Genomic DNA, 18,609 nt, shown 5'->3' with positions numbered 1-18,609 from the left:
GCCACATCTGTTGCAATATAGTTGTGTGAGCAGAAGTGAAGGACTTGGAGAATGCTAAATGACTTAAGGAGGGTTATTTGCCAAGTTCACATAAGTAACAAAATCACTTAGTATTGTTTACACCTGTGCCAGTTAGAAGACAGCTAAGTCAGTTGCAATCATCACATTAGAGGGTCCTGGAACCTAGACTCTCACAGCTTGGCTTTGTACAATGAATAGATGGACTCAAGTCAGGTTTCTCAGAAGAAGGCCCTGTTCCTTTGAAGTCCATTTGACGGACAGCTCTGTAGCCAAGGGATGACAATTCTGTGGATAAACACAACAGGATTCTCCAAGTCCTTCACTTCTGCTCACATATTGCAACAGATGTGGCGGTGGACTCGTGGTCATTAGAGGAAACCTCACATTTAAGTTTTACATTGTGGATGCCAGTCCAAGTTCAATATTACTCAGTTAATGCTGTGTCTATTATTATTCTTTTGTACCCGAGGTGCAGGTTAAACAGGTTGTATTCAAGTAAAATCTGCTGTATTGCTTTTCCACTATCTACTTTTTACTTGATTTGTAGTTTACAGCCTAAGTTGCATTGTTTGATAAGAGTGTTTATTCTTCCACTAGCTGAAGACTAATACAAAGAGGGTTTATGCCAATTCAGTGAGATAATTACAGTAACAAGGCTTTCTGTTTCACCCCAGGCCATGCTACATTAGCAGATATTATGTGTATTGTAGGCAGCCACAGCTCTCAGTTCTTTGGTGATGGACGTGAGAAATTGTTTTAGTAACATTTGACGTAAAGTTGGATAATGTAATGTACTTATGTAACAATTGCCATCTGTACTGGGCAATGGATAGGTAGTTATTTAAAAATCCAGTCTTTCAACTGCCCTACTAGCTTCCAATCCCCAGTACTGTATAGGTAGAGTCCATTACTACTATTTCCTATATTATAATAGTGATTACACTTCAAAAAACAACTTTATTGGCTGTAGAACGTTTTGGGACGTCCTGAGGTCGTGAAAGGAACTATATAAATCCAAGTCTATTTATTCAATCAAAATGTTAGCTGTTATTTGAGTCACTATGTTGTTTCTCCTTGACACCTTTTATAAAAGTTCAAACTGGATTCAAACACCCAACATGCAGCTTTCCATTGTGAAAGATATGTGGCAGGTTACAGATTTTGTGAGCGCACTCTCACTTAAAATTTTAAACATATAGCCAATCACAATACTCCATTTTCAAACACCGAGTTCTATATCTACTCCTTGGAAAATATGAGTCTAAATGGGGTAGAGGCGCAAAGTGATTTAGGTACAGATATATAAATCATTAAAAGTAGCAATGCAGGTTAACAAAGCACTGAGGTTTATTTCTAGAGAAATAGAATTCAAAACTAGAAATGTTAAACTTGTATAGAACCATGGTTAGACAACACTTAAAGTACTGTGCACAGTTCTGGTCTCCATATTACAAAGAGATAAAAGCACTGGAGGAGGTGCAAAAAAGATTTACAAGGATGATACCAGAACTGAGAGGGTACAAATATCTGGAAAGACTTAACAGACTGGACTCTTTTCTCCAGAAAAGAGAGAGACTGACGGTGACCTAATAGAGATCTTTAAAATTATGAAGGGGTTTGATAGGCCAGACATAGAGAAAATGTTTCCACTTGTAGGGAGTCTAAAACTAGGGGCCATGAATATAAGATAGTCACTAATAAATCCAATAGGGAATTCATGAGAAACTTCTTTACTCAGTGTGGTGAGAATGTGGAACTTGCTATCACATGGAGTGGTTGAGACAAAAGCATAGATGCATTTAAGGGGAAGCTAGGTAAATACACAAGTGAGAAACAAATAGAAAGATATGTTAATCGGAGGAGGCTTGTGTGAAGCATAAACACCAGCATAGACCTGTTGGGCTGAATGACCTGTTTGTGTTGCAAAATTCTATGTAATTCTATGTATTACGTTGCAGTTTTGTTGGAGCAATGACAAAACTTTTTTTCAGCTGTGGGAAGATTCTGATTTGCATATGCTCAGAAATCGAATCATAGAATGGTTACAGCACAGAAGGAGGCCATTCGGCCAGTCGAGCCTGTGCCTGCTCTCTGCAAGAGCACTTCAGCTGGTCACACTCCCCTGCCCTTTTCCTGTAGCCCTGCAAATTTTTTTTCCCTTCAGGTACTTATCCAATTCCCTTTTGAAAGCCACGATTGAATCAGCCTTCACTACCCTTTCAGGCAGTGCACTCCAGATCATAACCACGCGCAGCGTAAAAAAGTTTCTCCTCATGTCGCCTTTGGTTCTTCTGCCAATCACCTTAAATCTATGTACTCTGGGTCTCGACCATTCCACCAATGGGAGCAGTTTCTCTCTATCTACTCTGTCTGGACCCCTCATAATTTTGGACACCGCTATCAAATCTCCCCTCAACCTATTCTGCTCTCAGGAGAACAGCCCCAGCTTCTCCAGTCTATCCACATAACTGAAGTCCCTCATCCCTGGAACCATTCTTGTAAATCTTTTCTGCAAATTTTGAAAGTGTGCCCTGTACACCCAAGTCCAAGTCATTAATATATATCAAGAAAAGCAGTGGTCCAACCCCTGGGGAACACCACGGTCTACCTTCCTCCAGTCCGAAAAACAACCGCTCACCACAACTCTGTTTCCTCTCACTTAGCCAATTCCGTATCCATGCTGCCACTGTCCCTTTTATTCCATAGGCTTCAACTTTGCTGGCAAGCTTACTATGTGACACTTTATCAAACACCTTTTGGAAGTCCATGTACACATCAACCGCGTTGCCCTCATCAATCCTCTCTGTTACCTCATCAAAAACTCAATCATGCGAGTTAAACACAATTTGCCTTTAACAAACCTGTGCTGGCTTTCCTTAATTAATCCACACTTGTCCAAGTGACTTTTTGTCCTGGATTATCATTTCTAAAAGCTTCTCCACCACTGAGGTTAAACTGACTGGTCTGTAGTTGCTGGATTTATCCTTGCACCCTTTTTGAACAAGTTGCAGTTCTCCAGTTACGGATGTTTAGTGTAAGGCCCATGCTCTCGTACGCTTCGGTCAAGGTGTTGATGATGGTTTGGAGTTTGACCTCAGAGTGTGCACAGACGCAAGCATCGTCTGCATACTGTAATTCGATGACAAGAGGATGGGACGACCTTGGACCTGGACTAGAGGCGACGGAAGTTGAATAGTTTCCGGTTTGTTCTGTAGATTAGCTCCACTCCAGTGGGGAGCTTACTGAGGGTGAGATGGAGCATTGGTCATGATCACGGCAGGCATGTCATCGTGAAGCAGGCGGAGGATGGTGACAAATTTTTGAGGGCAGCTGAATTTGAGGAGGATACTCCATGATCCCTCACGGTTGACGTTGTCGAAGGCCTTTGTGAGGTCAAAGGCGGCCATGTACAGCATTTGGTGCTGTTCCCTGCATTTCTCTTGTAGTTGACGTGAGGTGAAGATAATGTCCATTGTGCCCCTTAGTGGGCAGAATCTGCATTGCAACTCTGGGAGGAGCTCTTCAGCCACTGGGAGAAGGTGATTGAGGAGGATTCTTGTGATGACTTTCCCTGTGGCAGACAGCAGGGAGACTCCTCTGTAATTACCGCAATTGGACTCGTCACCTTTCTTGAAGATGGTCACGATTACGGCGTCTGAGATCCCCTGGCATGCTCTCCTCTTTCCAAATAAGAGAAATGAGTTCATGTATTTGCACCAATAGTGCTTCTCCGCCATGTTTAAGCGCCTTGGCGGGGATTCCATCTGCTCGAGGCCTTGTTGTTCTTCAGTTGTCGGAGGACCTTTTCAACCTCATGCCAGGCTGGGGTTGTGCTGAGATGGTGGCGGGTAGCATGCTGCGGGATGGAGCGGAGGACACTCGTGTCGAAGACAGAGTCTCGGTTAAGGAGATCTTCGAAGTGCTCCTTCCGGCGGGCACTGACTGCCTCTCTGTCCTTGATGAGTACCTCTCCGTTCTAGGCCCGCAGTGGGGTAGGACCTTGGGTGCTTGGGCCGTAGGTGGTCTTGACTGCGCTAAAGAATCCACGCACGTCGTGGTTGTTGGCTAGCTGCTGGATCTCCTGCGCTTTCTCCACCCACCATCTGTTCTTTAGGTCGCGAGTTTCTTGTTGGACCTCGGCCTTCAATCTGTAGAGCTGCTTTCTTGCTCGAGTTCTGTTGTTGTTTCCAGATCAGGAATGCCTTGCGCTTGCGGCTTATTAGCTCCTAGATCTCCTGGTCGTTCTCGTCGAACCAGTCATGGTGTTTCCTGGTCGAGTGTCTGAGCGTCTCTTCACAGGTGCGGATTATGGAGGCCTTGAGTGCAGATCAGGCGCTGTGGACACTCTGTCTCTGAATCACGGAGTCGTCAGGTTGGTTGTGAAGCACAGGTTGAATAGGGCTTTCTTAGCAGGGTCTTTGAGTGCTCCAGTGTTGATTTTCCTGCGGCATTGCTTCTGTTACCGCCGCTGTTTTGGGGCTACGTTGATGGAGATGACAGAGCAGATTAGGCGGTGGTCTGTCCAGCAGTCATCAGCTCCTGTCATGGCGCGGGTGATACGGATGTCCTTGCGGTCCCTCGCTCAGACGATGACGTAGTCCAGCAGATGACAGTGCTTGGAGCGAGGGTGTTGCCTTGTACTTATCTCTCTGACGGAACAAGGTGTTGGTTATGACAAGGCCATGTTCTAAGCATTTCGTCAGGAGGAGGGTACCGTTGGAGTTGGCTTTCCCTACCCCCTCTCTGCCGATCACACCTCCCCAGAGGTCTGTGTCCTTTCCAACTCTGGCGTTAAAGTCGCCAAGGAGGATCAGCTTGTCGCCCGTTGGGACTCCGGACAGGGATTGTTCGAGAATTCCTCTTTGGTCTCGTCTGTGGCTTCCAGTGTTGGGGCGTACGCACTGATGACTGTAGCGCACTGGTTCCGGGGTAGGGTGAGCCAAAGAGTCATGAGGCATTCGTTTATTCCACAAGGGGAATATATTCAGCCTGGTTCTCACTTGTATTCTCAACCTGACATCTGTCATACGCCCCCTTTTTCTGCTTCATCTTACTCTATCTCTTCCGTCATCCAGGGAGCTCTGGATTTGGTTGCCCTACCTTTCCCCCTCGTGGGAATGTACCTCAGCTGTACCCTCGAACAATCTCCTCTTTAAAGGCCACCCATTGTTCGATTACAGTTTTGCCTACAAATCTTTGATGCCAATTTACCCGGGCCAGATCCGTTCTCAACCCACTGAAATTAGCCCTCCTGCAATTAAGTATTTTTACTCTAAATTGCTCCTTGTCCTTTTCCATAGTTAATCTAAACCTCATGATACTATGATCACTGTTCCCTAACTGTTCCCCTACTGACACTTGCTCCACTTGACCCACCTCATTCCCCAGAACCAGATCCAGCAATGCCTCCTTCCTCATTGGGCCGGAAACGTATTGATTAAGAAAGTTCTCCTGAACACTTCAGAAATTCTTCCCTCTCTGCCCTTTACACTATTACTATCCCAGTCTATATTAGGATAATTGAAGACCCCCATTATCACTACAGTTCTTGCACCTCTCTGTAATTTCCCTACAAATTTGATCCTCTACATCCTTCCCACTAGTTGGTGGCCTATAGAATACACCTAATAACACCTCTATTGTTTCTTAACTCTAACCAAATAGATTCTGCCCTTCACCCCTCCAGGAGATCCTCTCTCTCCAGCGCTGTAATATTCTCCTTAATCAATACTGTCACCCCACCTCCTTTGTTTCCTTCCCTATCCTTCCTGAACACCTTGTATCCAGGAATATTTAGTACCCATTCCTGCCCTTTTTTGAGCCAGGTTTCAGTTATCGCCACAACATCATATTAGCTTATGGCTATCTGCACCTGCAGCTCACTAACCTTGTTTACCACGCTTCGTGTGTTTACACACATGCACTGTAAACCTATCTTAGACCTCCTTGTATTCTCACTTAGTCTGATCCCACCTAATACAGTACTATTTCTTACTCTAGTGCTATCCGTCTCTCCCAATCCTTTGTGCACCTTGTTTCTCCTTTCTAATGCTACATCCTGGTGCCCATCCTCCTGCCAAATTAGTTTAAATAAATGCAAGAACACATGGCTTTTTACATTCCATTCAAACCTTCAAGCCAATTTCTTCCGAAAACCATGTACAAGTTGCCTGGTCACAAGCTCTACTCTTCTGAGTTAGCTTTCTGAGGGAGATGAATAACCACAAGTGGAACTTCCGAAAAGATAAAGCTTTGCCAAATTTCTCCCTGACCCTAAATGTAGTCCAACAAAACTCCAGGAAATCAGTTCAATGTTACAACCTATATTATTTAACTCCAACCAGCTGATAGTACAAGTAACATTTCCATGGCCACGGCAGCAGTGCAGCTACTGCTCTTTGTACAGCATTCGTCATTTAGTGTTGCAGTGATTACCTTCAGACATATTCTTTACTAGAGCTAAATCAGTATAGAATTTATTTATGTTAATCTATTTATTTCACTATCTACTGCTCTGTGGATATAAAAACATATTGGCCCGAAATTTCCTCAGAGAGGCTCCCTCTCCACCGCCGTAACTTCACCGGGAATGCAGCAGGAGCCCTGATAACGCACGTAAACCAGTTTTCCGTTGCACACCCGCTGAAGTTATGGTGTAGAAGCTCCGAGTAAATTAAGTATTTTATTTTGCACATGCACGCTACAGCTTCTATCCAATATAAAAGGCAGCTGAAGTTAAATAACTTGCTTCTGTCTACATTATTCATTTTAACGACTTGGATATGCTTCCTCCCAGTTATTTTTCCTCAATCAACATTATAATAAACTTAAGGCCACCAACCCCCCCATACAATTAAAATACAAGTTAAGTTTCTTTGCTATAAGAAAAACCCATTCGTAGTCAATTCGTACCCCATAAGGGCAGCTGTTACTGCTTACATTTTCATCACTCCCACCCAGAGGGACACTCTATACGTTTTAAACAATTCTGCTAATGATTACAAGCTTTTCAATTTAAAATTGTGGTCCGTAATACTGGCTGTTTCTTCTGATGCCATAGAAACTGTTCCATTTGCATTGTTCGGTGCTTTCTACAGCAACTGGATGCACTTTTAACCTTGCATGCATGTTTGGCGCCTCAGTCTGAGCAGCAATCTTTACATTGCACCAGCTGCTGTGAAATTACCAGGCAATATAATACAGTACCCAGAACCTGAGCTGGTATTGTTGAACTACCAGCTGGAGTTATTCTGAAATATAAATGCACTACTAAAGATAAGCGTTCTCTGACCATAACACATTTCTATCAATCTTTTCCTCAGACGAGCCATCCGGGCCGAGTAATTATATAGGTCAAAAGTTCAGCAGGCATTTCCCCAGTAGCCTAATGGATAAAGAGCACAGCAATAAGCCATAAGGAATACCACAGTTGAATTCTTAGCCGGTGCCAAGTTAACTGGTTTCAGCCAGGGCAGCAGTTCAGTTGTTACAACTGGCCTCAACAAGCCTTATTTATCTACATACTAGCTGGGGAGCCCCGCGTTGCGAGGGCAATTTTGGGGCGCGAGGGCAATTTTGGGGCGTTTGGTCTCCTTGCCCGTGTGTCCCCCCTCTCCGTGTCATGTCCTCTCCCTGTCCTATCCCTCCCTCCCCTCTCTCCCTCCCCTCTCCCTCTCCCCGCCCACCCCTCCCTGTCCCTCTCTCCGGCCCCTCCCCCTGCCTAGCGAGCCCCGCGTTGCGAGGGCAATTTTGGGGCGCGAGGGCAATTTTGGGGCGTTTGGTCTCCCTGCCCGTGTGTCCCCCCTCTCCCTGTCATGTCCTCTCCCTGTCCTATCCCTCCCTCCCCTCCCCTCTCTCCCTCCCCTCCCCTCTCTCCCTCCCGTCTCCCTCCCCTCCCGTCTCCCTCCCCTCCCCTCCCGTCTCCCTCCCCTCCCGTCTCCCTCCCCTCCCCGTCTCCCTCCCCTCCCCTGTCTCCCTCTCCCCCCCCACCCCTCCCCCACTCCCCCACTCCCCTCTGTCCCTCTCTCCGGCCCCTCCCCCTGCCTAGCGCCTGAGGTCCGGTGCCGTTGCCGAGGTCCCCCGCGTATCGCGCGGCTGATGGACGGCCGCCGGTGCCAAGTTAACTGGTTTCAGCCAGGGCAGCAGTTCAGTTGTTACAACTGGCCTCGACAAGCCTTATTTATCTACATATACAAAGTGTACCTCTTTGTCCTGAGGATACTAAGTAGCTGAGGGACAGTCCTTGGCCTAGATTGTGACCACTTTGTCTAAATGAGCCTTTCAGCAAGAGATGCAAGAACAAGGTGATAGCAGCTCCTCTGATGATTCAGCTGGTTCAGGCAACGTGTAGTTGGACCACATCGCCCGGGAAGGTTCCAGGTTTGATTCCCACAGGCTGTGCGGAGTTAATGGATCTCAGCCAGGATAGCAGTAGGTACAGGAAACTGTGTGTTATCCAGAGGCTAACTGTCCGGAATGCTCGAGCCACCGGCAAAAATCAGGTGCCGTTTTCGTTAGGTTTTTTTTTCTCGTTGCTTTTTTCCTCAACAGTCAAGCTCTGCAAGGTCTGCTGAAGCTGTTGCTGAGCTACAGAGACGCTTGGACTGTTTAGAAGCAACAGGGTTTGTTGACAGATACGGAGCTCAGAAGCTTCTGTATCTTTCAACATTAGCGCTGGAGTGTCCGGCAGTTTTGAGGGAACGGCAACAGCTCGGTCCCATCGGTGCCGGATAGCACAAAGTTTCCTGTACTTGCTTTAGTGGAAGGGAACATCAGCCAAGGTTCCTGCTCCCGACTGCTATTCAGCAATCTTTGTTGGAACTGTGCATACTGATGCTGGTTGAGAACAGGATTGGCCTTTCCTTATCTCCTCCATTGCCCCATGCTTGTGCTGCTAGTGCCAGCAGCTGGGTATCACGACACTAATTTTCCGCAGCCTTCAGCCCAATGTTTCCTAAAGGTGCCCGTCACCATCCCCTCTGCTGTGTCACCCCCGAACAGAATGCTACCGTCATTCCCTTGGCTTTGACAGGTTATGTAGATGGCAGAAACTAAACAAAATCACGGGTAAAAGAAAAGAACTTGCATTTGTATAGGGGCTTTCATGACCTCAGGACACCCAAAGCGCTTTACAGCCAATTAAGTACTTTTTTGAAGTGTAGTTACTGTTGTAATGTAGCAAGCGTGACAGCCAATTTGCAGACAGCAAGATCCCACATACAGCAATGTGATAATGACCAGATAATCTGCTTTAGTGATATTGGGCGAGGGATAAGTATTGCAGCCTTCCGGACTCAATATCGAGTTCAACAATTTCAGATCATAACCTCGGCCCCTATTACTTTTTTACTTATAATTTTTTCCACCCCTTTGTTTTGGGTCTTCCTTCCCCCCCCCACCCCCCGCCTTTCCTTTTGTTTCTCTCTCCCACCTGGCAGCTGTCTCCTATCCTGCCAGTACACTTCACACCTAATCTCAGCTGTCTTTTGCCTCCACTGGCCCATTACCATCTCGTCTGGTTTCGAATACCTTTTATTGTCTCTTACTTCTTTTGTTCGATCGCAGCCCTGCCTTCGATCTATTTTATTTTATTTCCAGTTTTGAAGAAGGGTTTCGACCCGAAACGTCAACTCAAATTTCTCTCCATGGATGTTGCCTGACCTGCTGAGTTTTTCCAGCAATTTCTGTTATTTCGGATTTCCAGCATCTGCAGTATTTTGCTATCGTATAAGTATTGGCCAGCTCTTCTTCAAGTTAGTGTCGTGGGATCTTAAACGTCCACCTGATAGGGCAGATGGGCCCTCGGTTTAACACCTCATCCGAAAGATACACTAAACACTGAATTTAATCCCTCCAATGAAACTAGGAAGTAGGTATTTGAAGAGCATTATGGAAGACCTTTAAGAAACTCTTAGAGGTAATGTCTGGGTGTGGGAATTAAAGAGGAAGAACACTGCCAATCTTTCCTATAGCTAAATGAAGTTTGCAGTTAAGGAGACATCTAGTATTTTTGGCTTCCGGATACTCTTCAAAAACTTGCATTGTAATTTGAGCAATATGTTGTCTGTTTTTAATCCTTCAATAAATAAAATGCTAAAAGGCAGGAAAAGCATCTAAGAACATATGAATTAGGAGCAGGAGTAGGCCATACAGCCATTCAAGTCTGCTCCACCATTCAATATTATGGCTGATCTTTGACCTCAACTCCACTTTCTTGCCAGATCCCCATATCCCTTGATTCCCCTAGAGTCCAAAAATCTATTTCTCTCAGCCTTGAATATACTCAATGACTCAGCATCCACAACCCTTTGGGGTAGAGAATTCCAAAGATTCACAACGCTCCGAGTGAAAAAATTCCTCCTCATCTCAGTCTTAAATGGCCGACCCCTTATCCTGAGACTATGCCTCCTAGTTCCACACTCTCCAGCCAGGGGAAACAATCTCTCAGCATCTACCCTGTCAATCCCCCTCAGAATTTTATATGTTTCAATGAGATCATCTCTCATTCTTCTAAACTCCGGAGAGTATAGGTCCATTCTACTCAATCTCTCCTCATAGGACAACCCTCGTATCCCAGGGATCCTAGTGAACCTTTGTTGCACCGCCTCTGAGGCATGTGCGTCCTTCCTTAGATAAGGAGACCAAAACTGTGCACGGTACTCCAGATGTGGTCTCACCAAAGCCCTGTACAATTGTAGTAAGACTTTCTTACTCCTGTACTCCAACCCCCTTGCAATAAAGGCCAACATGCCACTTACTTGCCTTCCTAATTGCTTGCTGTATCTGCATGCTAACATTCTCGGTTTCCTGTACAAGGACACCTAAATCTCTATGAACATCAACATTTAATAATTTCTCACCATTTAAAAAATATTCTGTTTTTCTATTCTTCCCAACAAAGTGAATAACCTCACATTATACTCCATCTGCCACCTTACTGCCCACTGATTCACTCCACGTGATATCAAGAAATGGCTGAGCACACTGGATATAGCAAAGGCTATGGGCCCCGACAACATCCCGGCTATCATGTTGAAGACTTGTGCTCCAGAACTAGCCGTGCCTCGAGCCAAGCTGTTCCAGTACAGCTACAAAACTGGCATCTATTTGACAATGTGGAAAATTGCCCAGGTATGTCCTGTCCACAAAAAGCAGAACAAATCCAACCTGGCCAATTACCGCCCCATCAGTCGACTCTCAATCATCAGCAAAGTGATGGAAGGTGTCATCAACAGTGCTATCATGCGGCACTTACTCACCAAAAACCTACTCACTGATGCCGTTTGGGTTCCGCCAAGACCACTCGGATCCCAACCTCATTACAGCCTTGGTCCAAACATGGACAAAGGAGCTGAATTACAGAGGTGAGGTGAGAGTGACTGCCCTGGACACCAAGGCAGCATTTGACAGAGTGTGGCATCAAGGAGCCCAAGTAAAACTGAAGTCAATGGGAATCGGGGGGGAAAACTCTCCACTGGCTGGAGTCATACCTAGCACAAAGGAAGATGGTTGTGGTGGTTGAAGGTCAATCATCACAACCCCAGGACATCGCTGCAGGAATTCCTCAGCGCAGTGTCCTAGGCCCATCTAGTGTCTCACCTCCCGACTCCCCAAAGCCTTTCCACCATCTACAAGGCACAAGTAAGGAGTGTGATAGGATACTCTCCACTTGCCTGGGTGAGTGTAGCTCCAACAACACTCAAGAAGCTCGACACTATCCAGGACAATGCAGCCCACTTGATTGGCACCCCATCCACCACCTTAAACATTCACTCCCTCCACCACCGGCGTACCGTTGCTGCAGTGTGTACCATCTACAAGATGCACTGCAGCAACTCGCCAAGGCTTCTTCGGCAGCACCTCCCAAATCCATGACCTCTTCCACCTAGATGGACATGGGCAGCAGGCACATGGAAACATCACCACCTCCAAGTTCCCCTCCAAGTCACACCCATCCTGACTTAGAGGTATATCGCCGATTCTTCATCTTTGCTGGGTCAAAATCCTAGAACTCCCTACCCAACAGCACTATGGGATTACCTTCACCACACAGACTGCAGCAGTTCAATAAGGCAGCTCACCACCACCTTCGAGGGCAATTAGGAAGGACAATAAATGCTGGCCTTGCCAGCGACGTCCACATCCCATAAACAAATTTAAAAAAACTCACTTACCCTGTCGATATCTTTTGCAGGCTTTTTGTGTCCTCTTCACAGCCTACTTTCCCACCTAACTTTGCATCAACAACAAACTTGGATACACCGCTGTCGGTCCCTTCATTTAAGTCATTAATATAAGTTGTAAATAGCTGAGGCCCAAGCACTGATCCTTGCGGCACCCTACTAGTTACAGCGTGCCAACCGGAAAATTACTCGTTTATCCCTACTCCCTTTTCTGTCCGTTAACCAATCCTCTATCCATGCTAATATATTACCCCCAACCCCATGTGCCCTTATCTTGCTTAACAATCTTTTCTGAGGTACCTTATCGAATGCCTTTTGGAAATCCAAATATACTATATCCACTAGTACCCCTTTATCTACCCTGCTAGTTACATCCTCAAAAAACTCTAATAAATTTGTCAAACATGATTTCCCTTTCTTAAAACCATGTTGACTCTGCCTAATCATATTATGATTTTCTAAGTGCCCTGTTACCACTTCCTTAATAATGGATTCCAGCATTTTCCCAACGACTGATGTCAAGCGAACTGGCCTGCAATTCCCGGTTTTCTCACTCCCTCCTTTCTTGAATAGTGAGGTTACATTTGCTACCTTCCAATCCACTGGGACCATTCTAGAATCTAGGGAATTTTGGAAAGTCACAACCAATGCATCCACCATCTCTGCAGCCACCTCTTTTAGAACCCTAGGATGTAGGTCATCAGGTCCAGGGCCTTATATAAGTGCACTCATGGCGCTCAAGCATAGGTCAGCTAACTCAGCACAGACCCGGAACCAAAGCTGGGACCTTCCAGGTCTGTATGGCTCTGCTACTCTCTGCTTAAAGTCACTGAAGTTTTAGGGAAAGCTGGACTGACTTAGGGTTTGAATGAAATATTGCAGAATTTCGATTCATGGACAACAGAGTTTCAAAATCAGCTGGACTGGTTGGAGCTGTATTTCAACATGAACATCAATGATAACAAAAAAAATGTGACAGTTCCTGACTGTGAAGAGCTGTTGAATGCATGCGTTGACTGACTTGTCTACTTTGGATTAAAGTACTTTTGTTAAACGTCAAGAAGTTAATATAGTCAAGATTTTCCAAACAGTGTAACCCATTTATTTAAGTTGAAATGGCATACCTCCAGCATTAAAGCAGAAAATCTAGACTTGTGTGCCCAAAACTAACATTACTGAACATTAGAAGTTGGTTACTTGTAATTCACTAGAACGTGATTGCTGACCACGCAGCTAATTTATCTAGAAATTTGGGTCTTTCCTAAATGATAAAGTTTGGGACAAGCTGAGTAGCATCCAAATCAGAAACCTTTAAGATCAGTGTTTAATGTTCTAAAGAATGCATATCCCACTTACATGGGCTTTATTTAACAGCTCTAATGTTTCACAAAGATCCCTAGTTATAAGTCGCAGTGCCTTTTGAACTGACAAAGAGAAGAAATCACAGCACATAAGTAGAAAAAGTATGTCTGCACAGAGTGAAAACGAAAACAGAAAAAGGTCATATTACAAAACTCTGTTTTCACAGTAGTAGAATAAATCATAAACCTGCAAGAGTCAGTAGCAAGATCAGAAGCTGTGGAAAACAAGGAAATGAATTCTAAAAAATGTATAAGTTGGCTAAATGCACTGCTTGCACAGAATACTTAGTGAAAGGAATGGAGATTGAAAAAAATCAAACATAAAGAGGTGGAGACTATTCAAGAGGACTTTTTGGCATAACTATCAGGAAGCCACTAAGGAATTTGAAAAACTTTACAGCGCATGTTAGGGTACTTCTCAGCGCAGTGTCTATAATTTTTGAACAGCCATGTTAGAAACAAAATTGCGGAGTCAGAGTTACATTAGTCTTTTACACTGAATTTACAGCACAAAAACAGGCCATTTGGCCCAACAAGTCTCTGCCGGTTTTTATGCTCCACACGAGCCTCCTCCTATCCCTCTTCCTCTCACCCCATTCACCTTATCCTTCTATTCCTTTCTCCCTTGTAGTTATCTAGCTTTCCCTGAAATGCATCTATGCTAATCGCCTTCAACTACTCCATCTGGTAGCAAATTCTATATTCTAACCACTCTGAATAAAAAAAGTTTCTCCTGAATTCATTATTGGATTTATTAGTGATTGTCTTATATTTACTCATTGTTAATTTAGTAATGACACATACACTTCTGAAACAGCTTTGCTGCTCTTACATTATTACTGTGCCACTAACTACAACATGTGGGTCTCATGCAGCCAGTGGCAACCGCAACCTAAACACACCAGATTGGTTTTTTTTGACCAGTCGCCAAGAAGGCTCCTTTTCTTAAACTGGCTTTTCTCAATTGCTGCTAGTCTTCCTGGGTCCAGTGAACACACTGTCCTACAGTGGTGTAAATCCCTGTAATTATGTAATGTAGGGTGAGACACTGTGTCCCCGGTCAAACAATGGCCCCGGTTCACGAAACTTGTCCCCGAATAGACTAGAGCTATATTCATTGGAATATATGCATATCATACCATTAGACATAATCAGTGTTTCAGATCAATAGATTGAACAGTGTTATTGTATTATTTCTAAATGGTGTCTGAATGCGCTTCAATAGTGTATTTCAATAATCAGCACATTTGTTTTGCATTTGTAGTATATATGTGCAACTGTTAAAATATAGGCTGCTAAAACATTTTTCCTCGCTACGCTGCGCAACCTACATTTTCCATCCTGGCTACTTTGCTGTGCTCCTACCCTGTGTGAATTTGGTTTAGAAAATATGGTCACCCTAGTGTAATGAGACTTCATGCAGACGTGCAAGCCCAAAATGTTACAGCAAGTTTGCACATGCACAGATTACTAAATTCCACTCTGCAGCCAGTTCACACAGAAACCGAGTACACTATTCAAATGTAAATACAGGAGAATGGTGCACTTGGGTTGCTCTCCAGATGCCCAGGCTGAAATAAAAAGGAAGCTTTCGGCAAAAGGGGCATACAGAGAAAGGTCAGGTCTTAGAACAAGAAGTGATGTTAATTGTAGAAGTGGAGAAGTACCCAGTTCCGAGGTCACAAGATTTGTTTGTTAAACCTACAGGTCAACCAGAGTTCACTAAAGATCGGCCTATTCCATGCGTAACAGCTCTAATAACTATTAACACACATACATAGATGAGTTATTACAATGGATTCCCCTATGGAGTACTCTGGCCCCTGTCAAATTTCAAGTGATGATGGAGCCAGTTCTACAAGGACTCAGGTAATTTGTTGCCTTGATAGTATTCCAGCAACAGAAGTTACTGAGCAGAAGCACCAGCTAGAAAGGGTGGTGCACAACTTATAAAACATGACCTGAGGTTACACAAAGATAAATGGATTTTTTTTCCAGAACCTAGTTACATAGGGGACAGTGAGGTCAGTTACAGGCCAGACAGCACTGAAGCAGTGCCACAATAATATAAAGCTACTCAGCATCCTATCCACCTTTAATCATACTAGACACATTTAGCAGACCACTAAGTGTTACACTCAACAACTCAATTTCCAGGACTTTGACCCTTTTTGACACCTACTTAGCCTATTTAATACACTGCCAACCCTCTCTTCCTCTCCTCCACCCCACAAAAAAAAAACACCAAACCTCAATGAAACACAAGCAAAAGGAGCCACAAAAATAAACAGAAAATGCTGGGTAAATTGAAGCCTAGGCTTTCCAGTTTTATCTCACTAGTTTCCTGACAGATCTGGAACAGAAGGGACTAAAAATGTGCTCAGGGACACATTCTGCCAATGTCCTTGCCTCTTCCCCTCCCTTTCCCCACAGTTTCAGAAGGGCAATCTTGACATCAAATGCGTCTATCCATGTGTATGTGGGTGGGTACATACAAATCTGCAGTGGTTCCCTCCATTTGCAGTGCTCCAACGCTGGATGTTGGGGCCACCCATTAGGCCTGGCATTCAGATGTCATTTTAGGGGACTTCGGACCAAATTGAGAAGAGGGCCCTGTGCAAGTACTTACAGAATGCAGACGAGCACAGGCCCCAGTAAGAAAAAAAATGGGTCCACAAGCAATCCACTAGCTGTTTTAGGCCCAGTTTTTCCCCTCAGACTGGTGCAATCTCACAGCTGGAAATATTGCCAGGGTCAAGAAGCATTTCAGGGGTGGATGAAAGTCTTGGAGATGCACCTTAATTCAGATGAAGTGGAAAGCCTAGGGAAGTATCTGAATTAGTGAGTTGGGTTAATGTTTCAAATCAATCCTTCAACAGCACTCAAAATTTACTAACAGAATCCCAAAGTTATCAGAAAAACAAAAAAGTCGCTAAAATCCAAAAAAAACCAAAATTAAAATAAAAAAATCGATTCTCCTTCCCTGGAAGAGGGCATTATAATGAGTGTACTGTGGACCAACTGGGTCTCTGGAAGAGGACATTTACACACCCTGCTTTTTCAAATAAAGACCTTGCAACATTAGCCCCAAACACTTCTAGTTATTTGTAACATGACTTTTAATGAATAGTTGGACAGTTTATCATCTTAACAATTTGATTATATTTTAATTCTGTAATGAATTGTTTTGACCATTAGTGGATTAGAATTTAATTTTGTACCTTTAAAAAAAATCAGTATAATTTCAATATACACGTTACACAAAGAACACAAGCTTTTTTTTGCTGAAGTTTTCTCCTATCCTCTTCTGAAGGGGTCACCACCTGCTGGGGTATGGCTCATGTTTGTTTCAACCTGTAACCTGTATGTTTTAAGAACTGAGGGGCAGGAAGTAAAGAGGTGGTGTCATTCACATGATACCAGAACTACCAAAGAAAAGGAAAGTGAAAAAAATCATATTACTTATTAGAGATGGTACTGTGCAACAAGTCACAGATCTTAGGGGAGCCTGAATAATAATGCAGGGTCTATGTAGCTACAAGGAGTAAAGAATGGGTGTTGACATTTATGCATTCTAAAAGGTGGATGGTGTTACCAGCTATGAATAGTCTGTTAAGCCTTCAGACCTGGCCCTAACTAAGCATCTCACCATAGTTCAATTGACATGAATTCATGAAAGCACCTCAGAAGTAGGCACTTGGTTAATTGGTACTCAGTTTAGTGACTGCTGCAATTTTTTTCGTGACAAGTTTTCTTTTCTATCATAACTGCGTACAGTAGTTATTGTATTGTTGATTAAAACTGTAATACAGTATCAAACTGGAGAGAGTTTAAAAGGCATGCTCCTCAGGAATTTCAAGACTGCAAGTCAAAAATTACTCCACCTTGTATACCTGAGGCATCATTACTTCGACACAGATTAGTACATTTATGGAACGGCAACGCAAATACCTGAGAGTTGATAAAGAAGCTCTGATGCCATCTTCACTGATATGTCTTGAGTGAAAAGCTTAATTTCTGTGAGGGGTATAATTTCAGGGGAATTCTGTGACCTCTCACTTTTCACTGCCTTGCAATTGAACACATGACTAGGAAGTGGCGACACCATAGGGCCAGGTATTTCCAGCTCCATTGGCTCCTCTTTAATTGTAAATATCTGTGTTCCCAATTCCTTTTTTTCAGCTGTGGTTAGATGGGAAAAGAAAAAACAGCTGTAAGTATAAAAAAGGATTTTGTACAAGCAACACAACTCTCAGGAACACTTCATCCTGAATTTTAACAGGTTTGAAGGACATTGTAGGATCACAGAGCCTTAGAACACAGACCAGTCAATCATGCCTGTGCCGGCTCTTTGAAAGAGCTATTCAATTAGTTCCACTCCCCAGCTCTTTGCCCATAGCCCTGCAAATATTTCCTTTACAAGTACATATCCAATCCCTTTTGAAAGTTATTATTAACCTTTCAGGCAGAGCATCATAACAACTCATGGTTCTTTCGGCAATTATCTTAAATCGGTGTCCTCTGGTTATCAACCCTCCTGCCAGTGGAAAGTTTCTCCTTATTTATCAAAACCCCTCATAAATTTGGAACACCTCTATTTAAACTCCCCTTATCTTCTCTGATCTAAGGAGAACAATCCCAGCTTCTCTAGTTGCTCCCCATAACTGAACTCCCTCATTGTATTCTGTTAATTTTTTTTGAGATCTATATGATCCACTGTTTCACATAACTACTCAATGTTAAGTATTCAACTAAACATGGTACAGTATCTATATCAGATCACAATGTTTCATAACTCATGGCAGTTAATCCAATATTTCACAGGGAATCTGGTAGTAACCCAATACTTTTTATATCTTTATGAATATGCCGTGTTAATGACAAAGGAATCAGCTGAATAATGCAGCAAGATCAAAACAAACTTAAGGATCAAGCAGCTGACATGCTCTCAGGATACCATAGGCACATCAAGTTCCTTGTACACCACTGTGCCTCGATTCTTTGAGAAATGAATATCCAGTTCCAATCGTATAAAAAGCTCAGCA

At 43.9% G+C, this 18,609-nt stretch overlaps 1 protein-coding gene across 5 annotated transcripts in view; it reads right to left on the bottom strand.

The window, feature by feature from the left end:
• znf827 (zinc finger protein 827) overlaps positions 1-18,609 on the bottom strand; it is a 113,881-nt gene that overhangs the window by 29,160 nt on the left and 66,112 nt on the right. For all 5 annotated transcript variants that reach the window (XR_015081682.1, XM_086011191.1, XM_086011198.1 and 2 more), the window contains exon 6: positions 17,516-17,746. Coding sequence is in view for 4 of the 5 variants with exons in the window: in XM_086011191.1 (XP_085867317.1) it covers positions 17,516-17,746 (231 nt within the window). In the remaining variant the exon portion in view is untranslated. The remainder of the gene's footprint in view (positions 1-17,515; positions 17,747-18,609) is intronic.

Source organism: Somniosus microcephalus, chromosome 2 (assembly GCF_052327205.1).
Source record: "Somniosus microcephalus isolate GS21.2 chromosome 2, FLI_Smic_1.0, whole genome shotgun sequence".
Taxonomy (NCBI): domain Eukaryota; kingdom Metazoa; phylum Chordata; class Chondrichthyes; order Squaliformes; family Somniosidae; genus Somniosus; species Somniosus microcephalus.
This window is presented reverse-complemented; position numbering and strand designations above follow the sequence as displayed.